The 19,897-nt window shown below is 31.5% G+C and overlaps 4 protein-coding genes across 4 annotated transcripts in view; 2 read left to right on the top strand and 2 right to left on the bottom strand.

The window, feature by feature from the left end:
* Positions 1-97: 97 nt before the first annotated feature.
* LOC117208260 lies at positions 98-1,772 on the top strand. The gene is made up of 5 exons (XM_033449288.1): positions 98-627; positions 756-927; positions 1,039-1,167; positions 1,241-1,459; positions 1,562-1,772. The coding sequence occupies exons 1-5, from the start codon at positions 533-535 to the stop codon at positions 1,598-1,600; spliced, it is 654 nt and encodes a 217-aa protein (XP_033305179.1). The 5' UTR covers positions 98-532; the 3' UTR covers positions 1,601-1,772.
* An 870-nt stretch (positions 1,773-2,642) lies between these two features.
* Positions 2,643-10,520, bottom strand: LOC117208234. The gene is given in 9 exon segments (XM_033449226.1): positions 2,643-3,332; positions 3,521-3,726; positions 3,801-3,911; positions 4,470-4,727; positions 8,594-8,879; positions 8,964-9,119; positions 9,257-9,462; positions 9,535-9,645; positions 10,222-10,520. Coding segments are annotated over 9 exon segments (1,710 nt in total). The 5' UTR covers positions 10,431-10,520; the 3' UTR covers positions 2,643-3,165.
* A 737-nt stretch (positions 10,521-11,257) lies between these two features.
* Positions 11,258-19,897, top strand: part of LOC117208292 (serine-rich adhesin for platelets) — a 134,720-nt gene continuing 126,080 nt past the window's right edge. The window contains exons 1-2 of the mRNA XM_033449339.1: positions 11,258-11,409; positions 11,578-11,716. The gene's annotated coding sequence lies outside the window, so the exon portion shown is untranslated. The remainder of the gene's footprint in view (positions 11,410-11,577; positions 11,717-19,897) is intronic.
* On the bottom strand, positions 14,428-18,979 carry LOC117208295 (venom acid phosphatase Acph-1-like). Its single transcript, XM_033449354.1, has 7 exons — positions 18,793-18,979; positions 18,456-18,563; positions 17,616-17,881; positions 17,333-17,489; positions 17,129-17,252; positions 16,828-17,042; positions 14,428-16,746 (listed from the first exon to the last, which is right to left on the bottom strand). Exons 1-7 carry the CDS (start codon positions 18,880-18,882, stop codon positions 16,459-16,461), a joined length of 1,248 nt encoding a protein of 415 aa, XP_033305245.1. The 5' UTR covers positions 18,883-18,979; the 3' UTR covers positions 14,428-16,458.

The following is a 19,897-nucleotide window of genomic DNA, read 5'->3' as shown; positions in this document are numbered from 1 at the left end:
GCTTATTCTAGCAGTCGGAAAACTAACTAGTCGTGAGAACGCCACCTCCGATTGGTCGATCGCACCATACGTGACGTCAGGTCGTCTCGTGACACACTCCCCCGTGAAAGCAACCCCTACGATTGCACCGGCGGACGTACACATATAATTTTCGGAAATATTCATATCGGATACTTAAGGACGATATTTTTATTAGAATGAGAAAGAGATTCATTTCAGAGAATGTATTATTTTAATATTAATAATAGAAGTTATTTAAATATCGACGGTATGTTTAAAGTTTGTAATTGCACCTGTATAAACTTCCAGTATGTGTCGCAAGCTGAAAAGGCTTCGAACAGTGACATCTTACGGTGAAGAATAAAACCATAATCTGTAGAAAGATTCACATAATATGTATTCTATGTCGAGTAGGTAATGTTGAAAGAATAAAACTCGTCGTATTATACGTTAAAAATATATACAATATATTACATGGTGTTAAGGGGAAAGTGTAGGTAGACGTTTAGAATAAGATCTAAGAAATTGAAAAATGATAACACTGTCCTCAAACTATACGTTAAGTAATTCCCAGATTATCGAAAATCGGTTTAAGTTAATTAATGAATGGAAACCGCAACGTGAAGTGTATGTAACCTTATTTTGTCACATAATTTTTTGTTAACATTATAAAGATATAACATTAATAAGTTTGTTCAAGTTAATTCATTATTTGTAATACAAAAATTCTAATAATATCGTATCACTTTTTTAAGTTGGTCTTTAAAATATGGAGATTTTATAATAGCAGGGATGGCTGGTATTAACGGGACAGTAATTAATTCAATGTTTAGACAACAATTAAAATTACGTCATCATGGTTGGACATTTACTATGCTATTTATATCAACAGGAACAGCACTTTCTGCATATTTTTGTCATAAATCTGTATGTTAAAATATATAAAAATCATTAAATCTTCTTACAATAGAAAAGAATAGCAATAAATTAATTTATAATAATAATAATACATAACAAACTAACAATTGTTATTTTCAGTTTATTACAGAAAATCTGCTATTATTTCGACCTAATTGTATAACGTGTCAAGAATTGAAAGCATCTGCATTCCTTGAGAGTAATGCATTACTATATCCCTTAATAGTAGCTCCAACAATAAATCTTGCTGTAACATTTTTGTATTCCTTTATTTTTTATATTGTAATTAATCGACCTTTTACATCTAGACAATTTCTTATAGATTGCTGGAAGTATAGGATATAGAATTCCATATATATATGAATTAAACGAACTTCTGAAATTCTGGTGGAATGTTGTCAGACCTCAAGCTAGAGCCTTATCATTTTTATTCCTCTGTAATATGGTTGTAACTAGCACAGTGACCTACTCGCAAGTAACATCGATGGAAAACATAACAAATACTATATTAAAGATTCATAAATACTTAGAAAATAGAAAGGTATAGTTATATACGTATTACTTAGAATATGTTAATATATGTATGCATATATGTCTGTATGTACATAACATATTTACATATTTGTTCTTATATTTTATACAGGATACTAAACTGTCAGATAAAAACTCACTTCCTCAATGATACTAAATGTATTATATAGTAAAACGTTAAGAGCAATAAATTAATTCGTATAATTAATCAGTCTGTATGGAATAATTTTATAAAACTTATTCATTTACAAAATGTATAACAAATTTTAGTAGAATTTAATTATTTATTTAAGTATTAAATTAGACTGTATATATCACAAAAAGTCTATTATTGATTATCCATTTCTATAAATCAATTACAGGTGCATTGTAATTATAGTATGACCTTAAACATAAATTGTCTTTATCTAAATGTAACATCTTAAAAAAATAATAATTTTATAAGTTTAGAAAAAAATATGTGATCATATTATAAATCTTGGACAATGAACAGATTCAGTTAATTATCCTGAATAACTTCATAAATTAAAAAATAGTTTTAAAAAATGGGTCTGTTATAAAATATGATATTTGTTAAAATTTTATTTGGAACATTATAACATTTTGTGTATTATAAAAAGTATATTATAGTTTCATTAATTATAGAGCACAACTTTTCATTTTGTTTCAGTATTCAAACAACAAATTACTGAAACAATACACATGAATGATTTTTGTGCTTGAATAAATTTATATCTTTATAAGTAAAAATACACTTATATGTACACGATATTATATATATTTCTATACAAAAAAGTAATATAAAATATTAATTCCAAAAATTTTTCAGTATTATATTTAACAATTCTTTATTTTTTATATAAGAAACAGTATATTTAATATTTAATGTTTAAAAAAAGCTATTAATTCTTACAATTATACATACCAGACATCCATGTTTACTTTCTCAAATATATTACTAATAGTGAAATATATTAATTTCGTTTGAATATCACAATTTTTTGGACTACAATCAGAAATGCAGATGTTAGTATGATGGCAAGAGTAAACACATTAAGTACATTTATTTTTCAACTATTAATTAGGAAATGTCACAATAAAAGAGACATATTATGGACAAAAAAATGAAATAAACAATATTTTATATGAGCTAAATGAAAATATATTTATATTAAATATAGAACAGTTTGAAAAAGATTTCCAACTGTATTTAGCTTGAACATTAATATTATTTTTACTACATTTAGTATTTTGTAAATAATGATTTAGAAAGGATAAGGCCATCATACTCAGGATTCTATTATCTTTGTTAACAAACATATTTTCTTATGAAGTAAACCACACCACTGGAAATATCAAAAGGTTAAGTTGAACTGCTTTTAGTACCATATTTATGTATTCCATAGCTTTTACAGGAAGACATTTGTGATAATGATTATGATATAATGATAAATAAAAAAGTTGTACATATATATATAGAAATGAAAGATGATTTTGTAAGGATAAGACAATAAAATTAATAGATATTGAACACAATTGTGTATATGAAAAATAATTAACTTCTATTATAATGAATGCTTGTTGACTGGCCATTATATTATTGCATTGATAATTAATATATTGTAGACAACAATTAAATGTATCTGTATTTAGATAACAAATGTTGCCAGATATATGATAAATGGGGGGTCCCTTGAGAGAACCCCAGGGCAGTTGCTAGCATCTTCGACCTTGCCAATGTGTCAAATAATCTTGATAACTCACAGTCACTTTCTCACTCTGGTATCGAGTTAATTTCAGACTACGTCTAATATCAGGAGTAACTAATCCTTTATAGCCTCCTTTATGTAGCAAGGAGTCTATTGTTTCAATTTGGCTCCATCCTAGATCAATAAAATTTTGACTTTGTAAAATTCTACAAGTACCATTACACATAACCATAACTTAAACATAATTTAATCATTAAATAAGCTATTAATTCATTAATATATGTTGCTTCGTATTATAGAACAATTGTTTACAAAATTCTCTTAAAGATACAAATTCAAATTTATAAAACGAAAATACAAACCTTGCTCTATTGCTACATCTGGCAAATATGTAGCAGTTCGTTTATTGCCTTTTTCATTATGGAATTCTATACGAATTCCATGAACTCCTATTATCCAGTCTAGATAATCTGCTCCATCTTCAAAATGTCGGAGTATAGAAACACTTACATGTAATCGTGGAAGTTCTTCTAATGTGATAGGATTAAACCGAGAATCCTTGAAAGCACTATAAAAAAAATACACTATAAACATATATAAAATGTTTTTTATATTGGTATTATATTTAATATAAAATACTACCTAGTAGTAGCATATTCCCTTAATCCAGCATGCAACTGCATTGCATTGAATGTACCAATACAACCCCTTAATCTCATATCTTTACCCGTGGTCCATGTTACAAATAAAGGGCTTTAATATAAAAATATTAATAAATATTAATATATTAATATTAATTTTGATCAAATATATTAAAATTTGAATACAAAATTCTCATCTAACTGAAATTGAAAAATGATATGAAATCAAAAAGCACAAGTCTTTCAAAAATCCTAATTCAAATATTTATGCATGTAATTTTATCTACATAGTTACTACTTATATCTAGTTTTACCGAACATTTTCAAGTATTTCATAGGTCACAAAATAATAAAAATAAAATATGTTCAATGTTTTTTCTTATTTTCGATTGAATAAAAACTATTTGAATACAAAGATTGTGTCAATAATATTTGAGACATATTTGCAATATCATATTCATAAAATAAAAATTATAACCTTCGGATACAGCTATAAACACGAAATGTAAATACATGTAATGAGACAATCAGAAGATAAATCATAAATAAAATATCAAAAATATCATAGTGGAAGAAACGTATTTTCAAATTTAAGATCATAAAAGATTGAACTATTAAAAATAGCAAACAAGAAAGTAGCTGAATGGGAATATCAATAACAAATACTCACAAAGCTTCGTTACTGAAGTTGGGTGGTTTTGGTGGGTCAAGTTGGTGCAGTTGGCAGTAAAGGACATCGAAACAATAAAAGCCCATCTCAGGCTGAACTATTATAGAGTTCCGTATACGAATACCATTTTGTAAACTTACGGTATTATTACGTGGTATACTTGTAGAATCATTCAACTTTTGCTTTTTCGTTCCACAACAACTAGCTGCCATGGTTTCTTAGTTAACTCTTCTAAGTACGATAGATGCGATCGGTTCCGTATCATGCATCTTATTCATTCGTTGCTGTTGCTGTTGCTATTGCATATGAGATTATGTTGCACGCGTTCCGCTAGATGTCTCATCACGCAAAAAAACAGCTGTTTCATTGCCCGCCATTTTTCTACTGAATGTTTCTCTAATACCAGAATGCATATTATTGTTTTAGTTAAAATTTCAAAAATACATGAATAACCATCAATTTATATATTTTGGATATTTAAATATAATTAATAAGTACATTTATGCATTAATTGAACGAAACTTATTTTATCATTAATTATGGAGTACGTTCCTAATGAATGTTATCCTTCTTTTAAATACATACATAAACGTACTAATTGTTTCGTAGCTATAAATTTAATCATAATTTCAAACAATTTTGAGCAGTTAAAGAATATAAAATGTTGTAGTACATACAAATTAAGTATATATATGTCGGAGAAGAGTCAGGAACAGGGTTGTGGGCGTTTGATAGACCTCCCTTGGAGTTGGCCAGCGTTGCGTTATAACGAAGATACGGCCTGATACTACGAGTATGAACACTACCGATTCAACAATCAACAGCGGTGATTAGGCACTCACAACACTAGTGAAAATGGTCTTAGGTTCGATAACGAATCCACGGTCAACGGGAGGATAGATATACTTGCTCTAACTCAAACGTGTACTACTCACTCGTCGTAAGACGCTACTCCCTTCGTCGATGAGATCTCAAGAAAGAATGAATTTTCGTCCCAATGACGCTACCGAGGCCAAACTATGGTGGGGTGTCTAAGTACACAAGATCCTCGGATCGACGTCACTGTCGATTGGTCGATTTGGGACAAAAGCTGCCTGTCCGTTTGCACAAATCCTAATTGCCGAAAAAACCCAGGTTTTATAGCGGGTCCTCGGGCTAACTGGACTTGTGCTATGTACGTGCCTCAACATCAGGTATTCATTGTCCGAAGGAACCGTTAGCATGATTTACTGTCAGGTACCTCTATGGGTATTTCCTTTAATGAGGGTCATAACATCACTCCGCACCTTTGTTAGACGGAGCGCCCGTCCCGTTGACCGCGGCTACGTTCGGCGGCTGATGGTCGCCTTGAGCCCAAGTTTATTATCACAAATCGCAAACAAGTACCATTGGGCAGAATAACGGCAAATTGTTTAATTACAACTGTAAACTTTAATTACGATTTTACGGATTTTCCCGAAGTTCCAGGGGAAGGCTCCGGTGTCCTTTCATCTCCGACATATATAACAGAATAGGGATATTAATAACAATTACAATAGTGTAATCAAATTTGATAATATAAAATTTTTATTCATTTGTTCCAATCATATAATAAATTATTATAACTTTTCTTTATATTCATTCAATTGTGGACTTTTCATTTTTTATGAATCTATGTAGATACATATTATTATGTATAAATTATTTAACAGAAATCCTCTTCATTAGGCACAATACATATTTTGTCCATTAAAATACATTTGAAGTCATAGAATAATGTGCTCTTTTTAAGTGAGCAACAGCATAAAATATTAAATCTTTTTAGTCGTAATTGCAAGTACTCTTGTAATTATATAATGTATATTACCGCTTAACTTTATTATGCAAATCAATTTTAAGAGAAAAATGATTTCAGTTACTTGTACATGAAAAATTTATTATGTGCATAAAAACAACAAAGTTATATCTCCTATATAATAATGTATGTTTTATATTATTCTACATCAATGTAGAAACATTAATTCAATATAAATATAAAAAGATGTATATTTATTTCATGATGTTTTCATCCCTTAAACATGTTAATCTCTTTTATTTCATTACTAATTTTTGTTATACACTTTAAACTTAAAATATTAAATTTATTCACTCTGAATACTTTATTTTTAACTAAGGACTTGAAATGTTCTATTGTCACAAATCAAGCACATGCAATTAGTTTTCAAATACTGGACATTATTTAAGTATATAAATGGCAGTTAATTAGACATCACATAATGCTGAGTATATGTGTGTGTATATATATATAAACAATGAATAATAAAACTATACTAAACAAATGCTTATACCAAGAAAACCCAAGTGTATTATATATTTTAATTAAAATAATTATATTATAATTAACAAAATCAAGTTTTGCTCCACTTGTATCTGTTAACAAGGGCTTTGATATATATAATAATAAAAGCAGTAATTAATAACTTGGCAGTGTATAGAAGTAGTTAAGTGAAGGTTAGTAAATAAAAAAAGTGAAAATATCAACACGTGGAAGAACACATTTTACTGTACCTCAAAGTCACCAAATATTTGCTTCATCGAATCATTTTAACAAGATATAATAATAAGTTGTTTCAAGAAAAACAAAGTAATAAGATAAGTATGTTACAGAAAGCAATAGCAACTCTATTTGTGTTTTATGAGTCACACAATATTAAAATCACAATGAGATCGTCACATCTTCATCTACAACTATAATACAACTATTATTAACGCATTTTAATAGTCATAATGCAGTCCATTGCTTATTTACAGTAGAGGTCCCATTCTATCATTTTTATTACATTGCTATTTTTTTAAGAGTATTATCTAAATTTCGTAAAATTAATAATAATTTTCAAATAGGTATCTACTATTAATTTAGTTGATTATGACTAATCTTAGTTATGATTATTCACAAAGAATTACATATTTATGTATTCAGTAGTATGATCCTTTGCTGTAATAATACGCTGGACTATAATATAACTAGAATTAATAAATTTCAATGTATCAATGGTATAAAAAAAAGAAATAAAAATATAAAAGTCCATATTGTTAATAAAAAATTAGACGTTATTAAAGGCTTTCACTTTTAAAAATTTCAGTGCATTAATGTAAGCATTTGCACATATTAAAGCAAAATTTATGTATGCCATCAATACAATGAAATTTAAATTAGTAAGTTAAAAATTAGTACTTACATATATATTATTCATGACACAGTCATGACAAAATAACGATAAGGAAGTTAATAACTTTCTTTGCATATGATTAATTTAAGAGAATGTAACATATAGTTTTAGATAATTATCTAATTTATATTAATTTAACCATCTATGTGAATTTCCGATAACTTTCGGTAAATAATAATACAAAAGTTATGCAGAATATAATAACTATATACTATGTATGAATTAATAGAACATCGTTAGAAGAAATATTATCAATAGAAAATCTAATGTTTTTCAATCTTCACTTATGTATTTATCTAAAAATGATATTCTATATTTTTTATAATATATGGATAATAGAAACATTTTCGCGTGAATTTGTACATTAAACCTTGTGAAGCAGGCAGTGAATTGCAGGCAGCATCACTGTGCTATAAAGTTATTCATATCACTCGTATACTGCAGACATAAATATAAATGGACACAGTAAGTATGATGGCAAAGCTAATTGCACATTATGTATAATCTATTTCTTAATCTTGAAATATTTATTCTATGAACTGAATCGTGTTGTTTAACTTATGAACGCATTAAAATACATGAGAATAGGCAATTATATAATATATGTTTTAAAATCTGAATATTTGACATATAGTTTTATCAATGATTATAAATATTAAAGTTAAAAGTTAATGCACTTGTCGTATATGCGTATATAGTTTACGATTATACCAATTATTAGTTAAATAATGATATTAATTACGTCATCTGAGATAACGAAAAAAGACAGTGCCATCATACATAAAATGCTATTGTCCTCAAGGAGGACCATGTGGTATCATAAGGGGGAAACTGTGTATGCAGAAACATACAAAGTACAGTAGGCACCATTTTAAACAATGAAAGATTGCAAACAATAGTCGCCTCCAATGTCATTTTCGTTTACGAATTCCACGATCAGCAGTTTCTTGTGGTGACAAACGATGAACACGGGGCGGAGGATGAAGATGAGAATGTGATGGAGGATAAGATGAACTTGTTTGATCCCACCAAAATGATGAGTAATCCCATATAGGTAACATAACGGGAGAAATAGGGGGTATTGGAAGAGGATGAATGAATGCAGGATGATTACGTTGTGTCATTACTAATCCATGATCCTGACTGGCCATATAAGAATTGTATTGAGTGTTATTGTATAGTAAATGGGAGGTGTGAGACGTATTAGTGTTATAATGAACTGCAACAGAATTTGGTGGCAATTGGGGTCCTTGACTAGGACCCCAAGCCAGCTGCTAGCATCTTCGGCTATGCCAATGTGTCATATAATCTTGATAGCTTACGGTAACCTTCTCGCTTTGATATCTTGTTAATTTCACACTACGTCTAATATCTGGAGTGACCAACCCTTTGTAACCTCCTTTATGCAGCAATGAATCTATTGTTTGTATCTGGTCCCATCCTAAACACAATAAACTGTGCTTTTCAAAATATCTAATGTTTGTAGCATAGAATTTTATATTGTGTAGTATAATACAGAATTATAGTCTGTGATAAAAGTATTTACCAAAGATAATGAAATATAAGTAAATTACAAACCTTGTTCTGTTGCAACATCAGGTAAATAGGTAGCAGTTCGTTTATTACCCTTCTCATTATGGAATTCTATACGAATTCCATGGACACCTACTTCCCAGTCTAAATAATCAACACCATCTTCAAAATGTCTCAGAATTGACACACTAACATGTAAACGCGGTAATTCATCCCGTGTGATAGGATTAAAGCGTGAATCTTTGAATGCACTTTAAAAAGTTCCACATATTTTTAAAAACATAAAGCAATATTTTATCTAAATTAAAAATAAAAAATTTTACCTAGTTGTTGCATATTCTCTAAGTCCAGCATGTAACTGCATTGCATTAAATGTTCCAATGCAACCTCTTAACCTCATATCTTTTCCGATAGTCCATGTCACAAATAATGGGCTATAAAATACACAATGCATACAGATATATGTTGTCTTTTTATATTATTTATAAATAAGGATACTTTTAAGCAAAATATATCATGGTTATATGGATGAAGTTGATAATCTAAGAAAATATATTTTCTTTACGAGATAAAAACTTGATTCTGTATAATAATAAACAGAAAAAGGAATAAATATGTAGAAAATTAAATTTTTATAAAAGATCCTATAGATACATATACATACATATACGCAATAAATGATTTTTATTTTTATGTAAACAGTATCATGAATATAAATAAATAATAAATAATATATTTCGGAAGTGAAAACCAACATTGAACTTTACGTAGGCGATAAATTCTTATAATTAAACTCGTATTTCGTTGTTTGGATGCATCAACATTGTAACAAAGAAACTCAAGGAAGGCGAAGGCACACGAACACAACATTTGAACAGAAAAGAGAGAGCAGCTGATACGTAGGCATATAAGACAAAGATATGCTATATAAGAGAAAGAGACGGTAATATGAAAGAAAGAATAGAAAATTTAAAAAAGTAAATACAACGACAGTGAATATTATTACTTACAATGCTTCGTTGCTAAAGTTGGGCGGTTTTGGAGGGTCGAGTTGATGTAATTGGCAATAAAGAACATCGAAGCAAAAGAAGCCCATCTCAGGCTTTACTATTACACTGTTTCTTAATTGTATGCCATTTTGTAATATCGAACCGTTACAAGGAACACTTGACGAATTGTTCAGCTTTTGCTTTTTCGTTCCACAACAACCTGCAGCCATGGTTTCTTAGTCGATTCCTTGAACGGTCTGCCTACTACTGCAGATACGATCGGCTCTCGACCCTCACGACTTCCATTCTTCTCTCCTGCTGTTGCTGGCGCGATTGCGCGCGCGTTCCGTTAGATGTCCTCATACTCGTGGAAACAGCTGTTTCATTATCTGCCATTTGGTGAAAGCGCGGCATCGAACGGTGAAATTTGAAAATTGGCGGTAGTATTAGCGGTTACTTTTATCGCCGATACACGTGTGAGAAGTAATAACTTAAAAGTGAAACAAATCGGTCGAATAAGAAAAAGATGGACACGGCACACAACAAGCGAAACACTTTACGATAATAAGTATGTTTAAACAATCGTATTCGAATCTTCTGTTGTGCTGCACAATGGAGGTTGTAAATTTCAAACGAAAAATTTAATACATCATCATCGTAATCCTATTGGAGTGTATAAATAGAAGATTATTACATAATTATACTGTATGCAAACATAATCGATACATAATCATGATTTGATTTCAATAGCAGATAATTGTTTATTCTTCATATACATGTATATACATGTTTGTATTATTAACGAGCAATTTTATTTCATGATGTTATATAAATTTTGTTCTGTTTTGTATAATGAAACGGTACACGATAACTAAAGTATCGTTCGTTTTGACAACACGAAAAGCACTTGAGAGACATGTGTGAATACAATTGCTTGAAGAAGAATCTATGCCGAGGGCACCGACTTTTCTAACCCCTTACCTGGCACCTGCTCACGATGCATCGGAGAAGCTCAAGGCGTGACAGCAGATTCAACCTGGCAGCATGTGCATGCTTGTAGTTATCCGGTATATTGCTAAGTGGCTATATTTTTTTGTGACAGCTAACATTGTATACTCATAGTTTATCGTGTAACGGTTGTAAAATTTGTACCGAGTGTCTAGTGAAATTACAATCTTCATTTTTTATCTACGGAAGTACACTTTTGAGGTAAACAAAGCATCGAGTCACAGAATTGAGAATTGATTCTTGATTGCATCTAGTATTAAATGTAGTGATACACATAAACATAAATCGTAATCTTAATTTGTTGGTTAAGGAGAAACGTGAAAACGTGAAGAAAAGAAAATAATGTGATATTGAATTCACTATTTATAGCCAATTTTTAAGTTGATGTATTGTCATCGTTCATTTGAGTACAAAGAAAAACGGAAAACCTGGATGAAAAGTAGAATACATTCGAGAAGTTGCGGAGAAACTACAGAATCGTTCGATGATGTTAGTGTAGTAAAAATGGGTAAGGATTTTCTTTCTATATTTACTTCACGTATGTATGTGTCGTGTTACATTATTCGAATCTCGCTCGCCGATGGTCATTTCCAATCTTGTCTCTTAAACACGTATACATATGTATATGATATACCATGTTTGTATTAACTATGTACAGTTTATACGTGAACACGTTATATAAAATGTGTCATAATACTTTGAACATCTGAAAGTGACTCACATTTACGCAATCTTTACGCGGCGCTCGAGTCAGATTATTTCAAATAGATACGAAACCTCGCACGGATATTCAATGAATGGAAAATTCGAAAGCGCAAACGCTATTGGGCAACTTAAGAAAATCTTGTTTCTTTTCGAATTTAATTAGAAAAAACCGCTATTGGAGTTTCGACCGAAATCTTTCGATTGTTTGATTTATTTTACGCTCTCGTGACTTCTTCTTACAATTATTAATTTGAAAGAATATCCTTTTATCTATTCTCATTTACCTTCCGGAAACGCATCACGATTCATTCCAAGATATTTATAACTGAAATAGGCATCGCTGACATCGCCATCGTACGTTCCAATTTACGCTCCGCAAATTATCCACGCTTCTGTGGCGTTGATGCACGGTCGAAGCGCACCTTAAGCAACGTCGAGTTAATTACAGTGATGAGACAGCTGTAATCGATTCGACATTTTAGTGGCAGGTCGATTCACATATAGCACAAAGATCATGGAGGAATATCGATGAGAAATTGATGATGTATTTATGAAAATATAATCCTCATTTTTGATGGTAGATTGATTTTTGTGGTAGGTTTTCTACATGATATGAGGCCCAGCCATAAATTAACAACGACAAGCTATTTCACTTAGACACACAAAATGCATTTGCTAGTTTAATGTAGTTACTGTTGGTGTTGATAATGCACTTGTATGCATCCCACGGACGCGGTTTTACCATTTAGGCTACCAAACAAAAGTTCGGTCAGTAACCTACTCAAATCGATTGCGGATAGACGAATCACATTTTGCTCGAAAAAGTGTTTGGCCCATATTATATTCTTTAATCTCAAATATCTTTTTAAATAAAAGATTCTTTTTATATATTAATGTGAAGATCAATTTATGTTTAAAATAGCATTTAAGCATTATTTAAATTTTTAATATATTTGCGTCTCAGAATAAATTCATTATATCGAGAATGAAGATTATAAAACAATTAAAAAGAATTGAAGGTTGCGCGTGATGCAATCGTCGTGTAAGTAGTTCTTGCGCGTAAGAAAAATCGCATTCCTACGTATAATTGAAGTAAACGTTAAGAAAAGTTGTAAAAATGTACGCGTGCGATTATGTACACATCATAAAGCTTGAACAATGCTCTTCCTGCAGCATTCTTTCCAATGATTGTCTACATTCTTCTTTTCTTGTACCTACACAGCACTTGATTTCACCTTATTCTTAACGCGAGAAATATTTCGCCATTTGTCCGAAGGAAACAGTGATCGTTCTTCTATAAAGGAATGGTGTCAAAAGTGTTTTTGGTTATTTTTTTCTTTATTTCGTTACATTAAAATGGTCATACTTGCGCTTTAAGTCATAGAATTATCATCTACCTTCATAGTGCAAGGACGAATCCATTGCGAAATCTAGAGAAATAAGTTATAATACATAAAAGAAAAATTTTGTTATAGAATTTTGCGGATATGTAGGTTATATTCTAATGAAGATCTTATTCTATTAAAAAAGGTATGATCTAATGCTCTCAAGAAATTACAACGATATCGGATAAATGACACTATGATGATATGGAAGGTCGCAATTTACGCAATGCAGTTCGGGAATTTCTTCAAGATACTGACGCGTCAACCGCGGTTATCTTCGTTTGTCTTTTAAATAGTTACATGCTTATTGGGAAATCCTAGCCTTGAGAAGTCACTATTTGCGATATCGTCCAAGAATTCCCACACGTTTTGCCTTGCCTGTAATTATCATAAATTTGTTTTTATGCAAAATTATATGCATCGTTGAACTCTGTGTGATTTTCCTTCAATCGTTCGCGATTAATTCCTATAGATTACATCTGTAAGATTTCATGTATAAAATATTCAACTGTGTAGAATATCTTCACACAACCCAATCCCAACTTAACTCCAATGAAAGCTACGGTAAAGGATCACCTCGAATTTTTTGGTTTGGTACGGTTTTCTACGCTTACGTATTTCTGATGAAAATATGCAAAATAAGATAATGACGGTGACTAGTAATTTTAAAACTATTATCAAGTATCTTGTTTACTACACCTACACGTAATATCCTATAGCCATTTATCGTTTGCTGAAATAAGATGAATGTTAATTTTTTGCTGTAATGAGAATTTAATGATCCTTGTAACGATTAGAAGAGTCTAATACACAATTGAAATGGGAAGTATTGATAAGGAATGAAATATGAATTCTATCAATTATCCAGGATATGTTTTTAGTAATAAATATGAGAGAACAAATAATGCTTCAGCGCGCCTTCAACAAAGCTGCAGAGTATTTGCAGCGTTTCAATCCATTTGCAAGCTAGTTCGTGCTGTTGAACGTCGAAATATTTCTTAGTCACTGTAGAGCTTTCGCAAGAAGGCGTACAGGTATTACTATATTGCAGTTGCATGTGCATCGATCATTCAGACTCGCTTTTTGTTTATCAGTAATTCAAAAATTTCCGTTAATAAAACTGTGTCAATATCTTAACCATTTCCAATATATTATTGAGAGTATAAATGCTTGAATGTAGTATATGATAAATTTCTTTTAATATATAATAATATAATAGTTCAAAGTTACCATAAGATTCTGATAGAAATATTTTTAAATTTTGATTTAATTATATGTATTAATGAAAAATTTATTTCTCGTATAACGATCGTAAGCTCAATTTTATCCGTTCTGCGCCTCTTCGTGAGACTTCGAGGCTAGTTGTAATCTTAATGCGAAAGATTAGCCAAAGCAACACCACTCGTTAAAAAGTCATTCGCTATGTGTGCTTGAGCGATTCAGTTTACCGGCGAACATTACATCACAAGAATACATGTGCCGATTGTTTTATGTAAATTAATACACAGGACACTTGAAGCGTATTACTGTTTGAGCTGAATTGTACAACGTGTACTGTATGAGCCAGTGACTCTTCTGCGGAATTATGCGTTTAGATACACTCAAAGCATTTGTAACAATTGAGGTATATATTGATTGATTTCGTTTCAAATGTAAATCAAGGCAGTATTATTATCTCTATGTTGTCTCGAAAAAGATAAACATATTTAACATAATTGGAACCGCAAATTTGTTGTAAAAATACAGTAGATTGTATCATCGATAAAAATTATTTATCATTTTGATTTGAGCGTGAAAAACTAGTGTCAAAAAATAGGAAATGTACTTTTTATTAATTTTAGCGTTCATCAATTGCACTTTATACTAATAACGAGAACTCGTATTTCCACTATCATTATTACATTATCACAGTCACGGAAAATGTCAATCTAAACTGATAAATATTTCGCTAGATCTACTCTAGGTTAAATAAAGGTTTTTGAACTTTTAACCTGGATGAAAATAGGAGAATCAAGTCGTCAACTTGCAAATCGAATCTGCTCTCATTTCGTGTCTGCCAAACACTCTTCTTTATTCAGTTACGGGAATATTGGCACTGCTGTGATCTGTGTGGACTGTATTTTTAATCTATACATGTACCGGTTTAGAGAATCAAACGTATTTTTTATAAAATATAATACTTTGATTTTCAAATAGTACACACTACCGACATTCATGTATGTTCAAGTATCTATATAATTTTAAATGTTTTATATTTGTCGGAGATGGAAGGACAGTGGGATTTTCCGTCGGGAATGCTGGGAAATACCCCCCATTACCATAGTCAAGATTTTTATGTTTAAGCAATAAAAATAAGGAAAATAACTTTTAATGTTTCAACCTGGCTTTACGACAATGGGTTCAGGTTTAAGGTGACATAACGGGTCACCAGACGTAGCCACGGTCACGGGAGGGCCGCGTACCTGACAGAGGTACGGAATGATTTTATGACTCTCCTTAAAAACAAGGATTAACCCGAGAAGCGGGGACAGGAGTATATAAGGGCAGTTTCATCTGGATTGGGAGGGTTTTTAGTTAGTTAGTCGTTGGACGAATTGCCGAGTGAGTTACGCTGATACTGGTCATCCCGTGGACCGTGGATTCGTTATCGAACCTGAATTCGTTGTCACCATCATCTCGAACATCCTATTGCCATTACTCATAGCCTCTTGTAGTGTCCACATTCGTACTGATAAATATTAGCTACATCCGCGACGGTAAAGTAAAGGTTCATAGAACACCCCAAAATGCCAACCTGACTCCGACATATTTATATATAGCTATATACACACAACATAAACAAGAATTTTTAATACACCTTAATGAAGAAGGAAAAGATATCTATATGACTGTAGTGTTAATAATCCTGACTAGAGATTACAACAATATTGCAATTGTCTAATTTAATACTTTATGGAGCATCTACATATAAGTATTACTATTCTAATAGCAACATCTTATGATACTGGTATTAAAAGAATCTACTAATACAAACATAAATCTCTCTTAGCAGTATTCAAATACTTTTACTAGCTATCTCAATTCAAAGACGCAAAACATCATATCAACATTTTCCAAACGCTAACAATATTATTGCAATCCTTGATCTACCTTCGTAAAATTAATGATAAACATTAACGATGGCATTACGTAGAATTGAAATAGTAAGGAACAAAGAAGATATTACGTAATACCAGGTTTTTCCTACAGCTAAACTCGAGCCTGAGGTATATACTTGTTCGCTATTGCTTGAGATTTTTATATTCTCAGTAGGGTGACAATGATATTCATCGTCGCTTGGTAACACATCCTTTACGATGGCAAAAAAGTTTTCTAAGGGACATAGTTCTGTGCAACCAGGAATCGTTTCGATCATAAGCTGTTCGGAAACTCCAGTCCAGTGTAAAACCTAGCAACGAAGTAATAAAAGTAATTATTAATAAATACATTTTTAATGTAACATTCTGTATTTTATGGACGAAATATTTACCCGAACGTAATAATTCCCTTTCTTATCGCGTAGCGTTTCCAGAATGAGAGTAGCACCGTATGCAGGAACAATGGGTTCGTCCAATTCCAAAGCTCTCGCAACTGCAGCGACGTTCATTTCGTGCGCTGAGAAAAGGAACGCTTTTCTATCGTACGGTTCTAATTTGCCCGCTTTGTACGTCTTAATATCTTCTACCATTTTACGTATTAACAAACCTGTAAAAAGAAAGTACAAGAATGATTAACGTATCTTTCGCGTGATATTAACAATGTTCCACGTAAAAAAATTAGTATCCTTGTACCTCCATTCAAACGCTTCAGCGTTCTTGTGTATGATCTGAGTCTAAAGTCTAGCGCGATTATCTCCTTCATCGGAGTAGGATAAACTGATTTGGTCCATTCTGGCAGAGTCAGGTTTTGAGATGCCTGCAAATCAATGTTTTTCAACTATCTAATCCTTTCAAAAATCTATATTCAATACATGTACAGTATGAAAGTAACGTCACCTGTTCTTTTAACAAATTATAAAGATAAGTAACAGCGGATGTCGTGTTGATGGCCTTCCCGGTCCTCTGGGTCAAATAATTCATTATAGGTTTATACTTGCTCATTAAATCCCGCGCTTTGCTTTGTCGCAGGAATTTACTGTATTCTTCTCTGTATCTTGAGTCACAAACGATAAAGATACATAATTATACTGAAATATCAAGAGCTGTCAGGTGTTCTTACGATCCTATTTTTCACGAGTAATTCGCATCTCATAATAAAGATAGACACGAAAAGAATTACCTGGGGCAATGATGCGGAAATAGAAGATTGTCAGTCTCATAAGGCTCGAAGAACGAGAATACCGGAATCCAAGGTAGATTCGGATTCCAGGTTTGCTTCTCCGAGGGTGGGAATAATCCAGCTAGAACTAGCTCCAGAGACAACTGAGTTCTTGGAATATGAGTCGATTGGGCATAGATCTTCTCTGGCCAGTAATCTGGCCCGAAATATTGATCGTAACGTTCACGGAGCATTGTCCCAATCCTGTATTCTCGCAGCTTGCCTCGCTGTGTACATAGTTTCACGAAACAATTATCGTTTGTGTTTGCCGGTATGTGTCGTTAATGACTTCGTAATTGTTTCGTAATAGATAATGATTACTTTCTTTATCACTGTCTTGTGGAAATAACGTTGAAACGTTGGAGGAGACGTTTTAGAAAACGTGATCTTACAGAGTTACTGTGCGCCATTAAAAAATTGAGAAGATTAAAAATCAAATATTTTTACATCTTACTATGGTAGAAAAATATGTAGTATGAAATTACACGCGAGAAGAATGTCTCGAGTTCGTCCAAAGTTTTGAATAACCACTTGCAAAGACAAAATTCTTTGATCGTACTTCCAAGGATTTCTTGGAACTCGCAAAATACTTTATTAAACCACACCTTAGTATTGACATGGTATATGAGATTTAGATTCGTATCTAGGTTATAAAGATCTACCAGATGTGATTATATTGAAATGTATAAGGATAAGATCATAATCGATATTTATAGTTGTGAACTATGTTATAGATAATATACATTGACTTTTAATTATTCCATTATTGACTATTAATTATTACATAAATTTTTTACTTACGTTCGTTAAATCTCCATCACCCATTGGATGGTACGAGTAGTCGCGATAAGGATCGTTAGGATAGTTTTGATATTCCCGCTGTGGTACCTTATCACCGTGTCGAAACACCTTAAAAAACACATTTTGGCATTAATTTAAAATTACTTTACACTAATAATAATTCAAAATAATCACCGACTATTTTACACATTACTAGATAAATACATTACTATACACTTTCACTTCAAGTTATCTAGGAAAAGAGGTTATATCCGTTTGAAAGATCACAACTATTTGCATACGGTTGTAAAATCATAAAACGATTGCAAAATCTTTCGATAACGAAATGATTATTTACCACGTGTAACAGTTGTAAATCCAAATTACAGTTGACCATGGTGACGAACAAAATAAAGTTAAAAAGAACTACCAAAAAATCGAATAACATGTTTTATTCTGTTACCGCCGGTTGGATAACGATGCGGGAAACGACGGGTACGTCCGGAATGTACAATTTCTCCGCACGATCTACGAAGAAGTATATATTCTTGCTCGTGCTTAACTAAAACAACTCTTTGGGTGGGGGTGGATAAGGAACATAGGCGAACAGGTTTGCAGTTCTCTTGATTTTTATCGTGGGTTCCCCGTTTTTGCTCGTTACGTTGATCCTTTTCCTGCTGCCAACTCGCGATCGTGGTGCTCTTCGAAGGCCAAGTACTTAAAGAATGGGTCTTCTGGCGGGAACTGTTCCTTCTCTAGGTGACTAAAGTTCAATATCATGTCGTCGAGAAAGTTATATGTCATCGTTAAATAAAGATTACTCTCAATTGCCTTGAAGGTATCCTATATAACCATGTGGTTTCTTGCAATCGAATCTTATACTTTGGTACTTTCGTTGACTATTCTCTGTTGCTTAATCTAAGATTGGAACTTCTAAAAAAGGAGAGGAGAAAGTAAGCAAAGGTTGAATTTAGTGTTAGGCAATCCGTTCTCGAATATGTAAATAATTAAGAGTATTTTAGGACGTAGCAGACCTTTCTTAATACATCTCAGAGTTGTAAATACTCATACTATAATACATCAGAAAAATTAGAAAATGAGATTTATATATTCAATCTTAATGGAAGTGACTCAAACAGATTAAATTTTTATGTAAACGACATAAAGCATATAATATGCATATAATAAGCATATAATATCTAAATGCTGATTGATTCGTAATTTGTCGCATTGTCGTAATTACGCGTAGTAACCTGTAGAAAGAGAATGTAATCCATAAAGGGGAAATATATTACATAATTAATTGTAATTTATCAATATAGTAGTATGCATATAAAGATTATGAAACACTTTCCTGCTTAATTTAATTTATTTTTCCTGAGAATTTGATATTAAAGTTCCTACATCGTACTAAGAATTTTCCTCTACTTGCTATTCGAGTTTATTTATTTTTATTTTCTGTT

This window comes from Bombus bifarius, unplaced genomic scaffold (genome assembly GCF_011952205.1).
Source record: "Bombus bifarius isolate JDL3187 unplaced genomic scaffold, Bbif_JDL3187 scf7180000008058, whole genome shotgun sequence".
NCBI classification, from domain to species: domain Eukaryota; kingdom Metazoa; phylum Arthropoda; class Insecta; order Hymenoptera; family Apidae; genus Bombus; species Bombus bifarius.
This window is presented reverse-complemented; position numbering and strand designations above follow the sequence as displayed.

Bases quoted from the DNA above. Each gene is read 5' to 3' on its own strand.
- LOC117208260 (XM_033449288.1), top strand. From the start codon at position 533: ATGATAACACTGTCCTCAAACTATACGTTAAGTAATTCCCAGATTATC. The intron at 928-1,038 runs GTATGTTAAAAT...TGTTATTTTCAG, and splicing joins CATATTTTTGTCATAAATCT to TTTATTACAGAAAATCTGCT. The intron at 1,168-1,240 runs GTAACATTTTTG...AATTTCTTATAG, and splicing joins CTCCAACAATAAATCTTGCT to ATTGCTGGAAGTATAGGATA.
- LOC117208295 (XM_033449354.1), bottom strand. From the start codon at position 18,882: ATGTTATTCGATTTTTTGGTAGTTCTTTTTAACTTTATTTTGTTCGTC. The intron at 18,564-18,792 runs GTAAATAATCAT...GTGTTTTTTAAG, and splicing joins ATTTACAACTGTTACACGTG to GTGTTTCGACACGGTGATAA. The intron at 17,253-17,332 runs GTGACGTTACTT...ATTGATTTGCAG, and splicing joins ATAATTTGTTAAAAGAACAG to GCATCTCAAAACCTGACTCT.